At 27.9% G+C, this 6,524-nt stretch overlaps 1 protein-coding gene across 1 annotated transcript; it reads left to right on the plus strand.

Annotated features, from left to right (window-relative positions):
• Positions 1 to 1,125: 1,125 nt before the first annotated feature.
• On the plus strand, positions 1,126 to 5,582 carry LOC107844973 (GDSL esterase/lipase CPRD49). The gene is made up of 6 exons (XM_016689282.2): positions 1,126 to 1,292; positions 2,340 to 2,417; positions 2,586 to 2,723; positions 2,999 to 3,075; positions 4,097 to 4,225; positions 5,055 to 5,582. The coding sequence occupies exons 1-6, from the start codon at positions 1,182 to 1,184 to the stop codon at positions 5,281 to 5,283; spliced, it is 762 nt and encodes a 253-aa protein (XP_016544768.2). The 5' UTR covers positions 1,126 to 1,181; the 3' UTR covers positions 5,284 to 5,582.
• The last annotated feature ends 942 nt before the right edge of the window (positions 5,583 to 6,524 follow it).

The raw sequence follows: 6,524 nt of genomic DNA on the forward strand, positions 1-6,524 counted from the left end.
TTGAAACAAAAGGGAGAATCAAATTAAGATGCATGGCTCCTAGGGGCATATGTAGGGGTTCAAATGTGCACCCATCCTCTCCTTCCTACCTAAATTGAATATCATTACAATTTTGATAGAATGACTAATGATTTAATTTTTTTTATATGATCAGTTTAAGTTTGATTGATTTCTTTGCTAATTTTCATATATAAGAATAGAATAATAAAATTAGTGGAGTATTACCCAAGTTAGTTTGGTGATAACAAATTTCAATATTTTGGTTTCTAATTGAGTAGTTTTATTGTCTATGTTCAAAAGTGTGACAACAAATTTCTCAACTTGAAGAAAATAAAGGATCTTGTTAAATTGATTGTAGAAAAAAAGTTAAGTCAGACTTGGACACTTGTTTATCTATTTATGAAGCTAATTTTAATTTAACATGTTCCTACTGCAAGCATGAAAGAACATTCTCATTGATGAAGTACAAAAAAAAAACTTTAGTAATAGGATAAATGAAGAATTTTTAAATGGTTGTTTAGTTTGCTATTTAGACTGTAGTATACTTAAAAAAATGTAATTAATAATACTATTATTAATTGTTTTCATAATATGAAATTTTATCGAGAACAATTATAAAGTGAACAATGTTTTTTTTCTAACATATATACTATTTAAAGGTTGCTTGTCAACTTGTTGTCACCGTAATTTTATACAATTGAATCAAATATCTTCTTTTAAAGAGACTGATGCATCAATATTCTTGAAATTTTAGATATCTCTGATGACATACTAAATTATTCTCTCGATTCATCTTCTTTTATCCATGTTTGATTTGATACGTTCATTAAGAAGCAAAAAATGAAATGATATAATTTTACTGTAAAACTCATATTTATTATTAGTAATCTAACTGTATGAAGGGATTTAAATACTACTAATAATAAGGGTAAAATAGCTACAAAAAGTATATTATTATCTCTTAAATCTACAATTTGATTAAGTAGGATAAAATATTTATTTTTAGGTTTGTAGAAAAGTAAAAGTGGGCAGAGAAAAAACTATACTAGTATATATGTAAGTGGAGGAATAAATTTTGTCTTTTGTAGGAACCACCGTTATAAATAGTAAGTATGTGGAATTGTTTTTGTCATCAAAAAAGAAAATCTTTTGTTTATTAAAAGAAAGGATAGAAGAGAACAATGATAGGACCAAGTCGTCCATTGTTCGCCCTATTTGGCTCTTCAATAGTGGAATTAAGCAGTACCTATAATGGTTGGGGTGCAACCCTAACATTTTTGTACGCTCGCAAGGTAATTTCTTTCATTCTTGTCTTTTGAGCAAATCATAGCTTGCATGCAAATTTAAAATTTAGATGATAGATTCATTTTTTATGTTCTCATTTTTAATTTGTATTTTTAAATTTTATCCGTAATAACATATTTTTGTGGTCACATAAGCACAGTGACATGTATTAAATTATAAGTATTAATTTTTTTTTCCCCTGTAAATTTCATGCCTAATTTAACTTTTCCATATACAGTGCAACTGAGGGACTAAAAAGAGAATTACATATGCATATTGACACATTTAGAATTTGAATTTTATGGTGTTTAAGTTTGGAATTCTATCACTATCCATTTTATTTACTATATTTGAAATCTATTATTTATACATTTTAAAAAAATTAACACATATATAAAGAGTTCGAGTCCAAATTACTGGAATCAAAGCCTAAAGGAACCAACAATATTGATATTATACCCTTCCCTACAATTACAAATTGGACTGCGATCTATCTGTATTTTAAATTTTGCACGATGACGTTGAAGAAAATATTAACTAAAATGACAATTTGAATAAATTATTCTTATTTAACTTTTTATATTAATTTAATACTACTTAATTTCTTTTCATCAGGTTAGTCTTTCTCCACTTTTTTTGAGTAAGAATAAGGGTAGAGGCTAATAATTAGTTATATTTTAATTTTATGAAATAATAATTAATTTGGATCAATTATATTTTTAATAAGCACGAAAATTATGGACCTAAAGGAGTAATAATTACAGAGTTCTATAAACCTATTACGGTGTTGGACTAATCTTTGTCACAATCAAGAATCCTTAACAATTGAGAAGCAATGTCATTTTCTATACACTAGGCAAATAATTATATGTTGAAATTAATGTTGTGAGACTTATGAATTATGAATTCGAATATAAGCAACCATTAATATATGGATTAGAGTATATTCTTTAGATTACACCCTTTGAATTGCAGTTCTTCATCTAATTCTATTAATACAAGATAATTAATGCCATTTAATATAAATTAATCTTTTTATTCAATAATTGAAACAGGCGGATATATTCTTGCGTGGATATGGTGGTTGGAACTCAAGAAAGGCTCTTGAAATTTACGAGAAAGTTTTTCCAAAGGTACCTAACATTGCTTCATGGAGTGTTTTATCCTAGGCTGGACTTTTCTTTTGCAAAAACAATTAATATTTAAAATCAACTAAATGTCGTGCATTTATTGTATCAAGCATATATGATTTCTTTTATTTGGAGTTTTAATTTATTACAATGTGTATAATTTACTTGCAGGATGCAGAAATTCATCCATCTCTTGTCATAATTTATTTTGGTGGGAACGATTCAGCAGATCCTAATTTTCCTTATAGCAGTTATGTCCCTCTAGATGAATATGTTGAAAATATGAGGAAGATTGTGCTTCATATCAAGGTATTTATGAAACTTTCAAAGTTAAATTTTGCAGCTAGTTAATATTTATTTGCATTGAAGATTTATAGTTTTACATCAAATCATATTGGTTTTCTGTAATTAAGTAATTCAATGATTATTAATTCACTATAGTTTATCACTTTATATAGAAACACATATTATACATTTTGTTTTGTGTAAATATCGAATGCGAATAAAGTTAAGCTTTTTTTTTTTTTTTTTTTTAATATAAAGTAGTTATATACTTATCATTATTTGGAACCTTTCACTTGCAGGACCTTTCAGAAAAAACTCGCCTAATTATGTTAAGTGCTCCGGCAGTAAATGAAGAGCAAATTGTTAAAACCTATGGGTAACTAACCTCGACAATTACTATCTTCTTTTATTTTTACTTGTTCAGTATGATAAAAATAGATTATTATTTTTCCTTATCCAATTTAGAAAATAAAGAGATAGTTGATCATTTTATACCTATTTAACCTTATTACTAAGTACTTAGGAGTCATTTGGCACGGGAGATAGATTAGGCAAGGATATCCCATATATGAGATTATTTTGATCTCACATTCTATGTATATGATAGAGGACATGATGCAACTTCAGTTACCGATGAAATAATCTTAGATTGAAGGATGTGGAGGATGTGTAGAGGTTAGTTGGACAGGAATTTTGCCTTAAGGGTTTAGATTTGTTGGGGTTCATGGTGCAGTAGCTATAGTATGTTAGTTTAGGATTTAACCATAGATGTTAAGGTGGATCTGATCCCTACTTGTGATATTTATCATATTCTGTTGTTTATTATGTTTTGATTATCGTACTATTTTATGGTTGATTTATTTTTTCTTTGTTCTAGCCTTTGCATTGTTCCCTTGTTACTATCTATATTTTCTTTAGTGTTTCCTTCTTCTTTGTACCTAGATTTGCTTCACTTGAGCTTATGGTTTTTCGAAAACAACCTCTCTATCTTCCTGAGGTAGTGGTAAGGTCTTTGTACACTCTACCCTCCCTAAACTTCACTTGTGAAATTTTACTGAGTATGTTGTCGTCGTTGTTGTTATTGTTCTCTATATAAGATTATAATCCCACCATTTTTAGTATAAAAGATGAGATAAAATTATTTTGAGATTAGCTAATATATCAAATAAGTGATAGTAATTTCCAATACATTTTCAAATGAGTGAGATAATTTATAATGATTATGGGTGATATTATAAAATTACCAGTTTACATTTTACTTTTAAGGAGTGTGCCACCAAGTCAAACATGAACAAGTTAAAATAAACGAAGGGATTAATATTTAAACACATGGTGTCTTGTTTATTTTCCAATTATTAATGAGTATTGCTTAAAAGTATTTATCATGTCCTGATCAGGGTTAATCTGGGTAGAACAAATGAAAGAAGTAAAATATACGCAGAAGCTGGTATTAAATTAGGCGAAGAACTGGGCGTGCCGACTATCGATTTCTTCGAAGCCCTGTACGGACAACCTGATGTCTTTTGGTAATCAAATTTACTACTTTTGCTCTTTTGATTTTGGTGTTATTATAATGTAGCAGTATATCTATCTCTCTCTATATATAACAATGTAAATTTTTTTTTCTTACACGATTAGTGAATTTTACCATCCGTTTGGTCAAGTTTTGGGAAGTTAAAAGTGCTTAAAATGTGTTTATTTAAGAGAGCTGAGGTATTAGATCAAAAATTTATTAAAGAAAATACCTCCTCTATCTCAATTTATTGTGGTACATTTCTCTACCAAAGATTCAAATAGTATAAGTTTAATCGTGAATTTGAGCATGAATTTTTTTAAAAAAAATGAATACAATTTATAGATTTGAAAATTACGTAAAAAGTATTATAACTCACAATAATTGACTGTTAAAAATATTTAAAATATATATAAAAAAATTACGATCAAAGATAGACATGTTTGAATCTCAAAATTTGAAATGTGTCACATAAATTGGGATAGAAGTATGGAAGTAGTAAATGTTTTTGAGTAGTAGCAGAAAATGTGTATTAGAAGTTAAAAAAAAAGAGTATTTAAACACCTTTGGAACCTTGACCAAACACAAATTAGCGAAAATATTTTGCAAATTGATTAGTCTAATAAAAAATGATACTCTTTAAGAATATCATAAAAAATACTTTTTAAAAATAAATAGATGTAATTTGCCCTTTTAACTGAATACTAATTTATATGTAATTACTAAGAAATATATATGTGTTACCTAATAAGTAACACGGTTGTGCATTTAAATATTTTTCTTCAAGGAATTTATGAATAAATGGTGGGGTTTGATTTTTATTTTTTTTTGTGTGTGTGAAGGGATGGAATGCATTTAACAGCAAAAGGAAGTGATATTTTATTCAAGAAAATCGCAAAAATAATCAAAGAGGCAGAGTGGGAGCCAAGTCTAGATTGGGACAAAATGCCTACTGAGTTTGTTGATATTGGTACTGATGCACATCTTGAGAATCTGATTAAGGGAACTGAAGATAATATTATTGGGATTACTAAACCTAAATCCCAAGAGATTAACTTGGCTACAAAATAAATTTAGAATATCCAAAAATAATAAGACTAAGTACTAGTCAATTTCCCATTTTCCTGTGTAGTGTGTCCTAATAAACTCCATTAAAAATATGCAGTAAAAATAATAAGACTAAGTACTAGTAGCAGTTAATTTCCCATTTCTTGTTTGGTGTCTCCTCATAAACTCTTTTGTAAAAGAGTACTGATAAATGTTCCTAGGAAGGCTTTGCCTTTTTTGATAAATTATGATTTGCTTTATTGTATCATGAAAAGTCATAAATATTTTAATGGAATAATGGTTTGTCTAATGTTTGTCGAAAATAGGGCTCAATTCATCTTGTGCATGGTTCATTATATATTTTTTTTGTTAAATGTCAAATTTTATAAAAGATTTTATTTTATATATAAGAGATCTGAGCATAAAACATACTCCTTCTCAAATCATCTGTACTTTTTTGTTTTACATGCTACTTTAAGAAATATTAATTAGATGGAGTATATGACTATACATTGTGCTCTAATTATGTCTAGCTCCGCATTAATGGGTACTCTATTTGTGTCATCTCTATTAATGACAAAAAATTACCATGGGTAGTTAGAAAAAATTATTATTATTTTTTAAAATAATAAATAATTTGCGACAACTATTTTAATAACCAAGATAGATACTTTGAAATCGAGGGAGGAAAACATCTTTTTTTTTTTTTTAACAATGTAAATATTACCATTAAGAACAAGAAACATGAGAAAATTGAAGGAAAGATGACTTTTAAATCTTGAATGAAGGATTGGTGACATTGACTAACTTAAAGGGTCAAACATAATTAAAAAAACTTGATTAGGTTAATTGTGGACTTGATTAATATTTTTCAAACTTTTTAATCTTTTCAAAAATACATATCAACCCACACCCACAAAACTTTCATCTCTCTGCAAATCAATCTCTCTTCTCTCTTTCTCTCGATAGTTCCTCTTTCTAACTTCTCCCAATCAACAACTTTTCAAATTTCTCCCATCAATCTTGTGCAACTTCAACCTCTGGCGACAAATAGTTTTGAGTTCTTGCCCGTTTCTTGTTGACTTTCAACCATCAGTAGACGTGACAATATTCTCCGGCAACAACAACTTCGAGTTCTTCATCATTTCTTTTCGATTTTCACAGGTAAAAAATTAGGGCTTTTTAGTTATGACGAAAACAAGGAACTTGATTTGTTGGTGTTTGTTATTTTTTTTATTTTTGTTATTTTAAAGTTGAATTTCTCA

This window comes from Capsicum annuum, chromosome 10 (assembly GCF_002878395.1).
Source record: "Capsicum annuum cultivar UCD-10X-F1 chromosome 10, UCD10Xv1.1, whole genome shotgun sequence".
Lineage (NCBI taxonomy): Eukaryota > Viridiplantae > Streptophyta > Magnoliopsida > Solanales > Solanaceae > Capsicum > Capsicum annuum.

Bases quoted from the DNA above. Each gene is read 5' to 3' on its own strand.
- LOC107844973 (XM_016689282.2), top strand. From the start codon at position 1,182: ATGATAGGACCAAGTCGTCCATTGTTCGCCCTATTTGGCTCTTCAATA. The intron at 1,293-2,339 runs GTAATTTCTTTC...TAATTGAAACAG, and splicing joins CATTTTTGTACGCTCGCAAG to GCGGATATATTCTTGCGTGG. The intron at 3,076-4,096 runs GTAACTAACCTC...TGTCCTGATCAG, and splicing joins CAAATTGTTAAAACCTATGG to GGTTAATCTGGGTAGAACAA.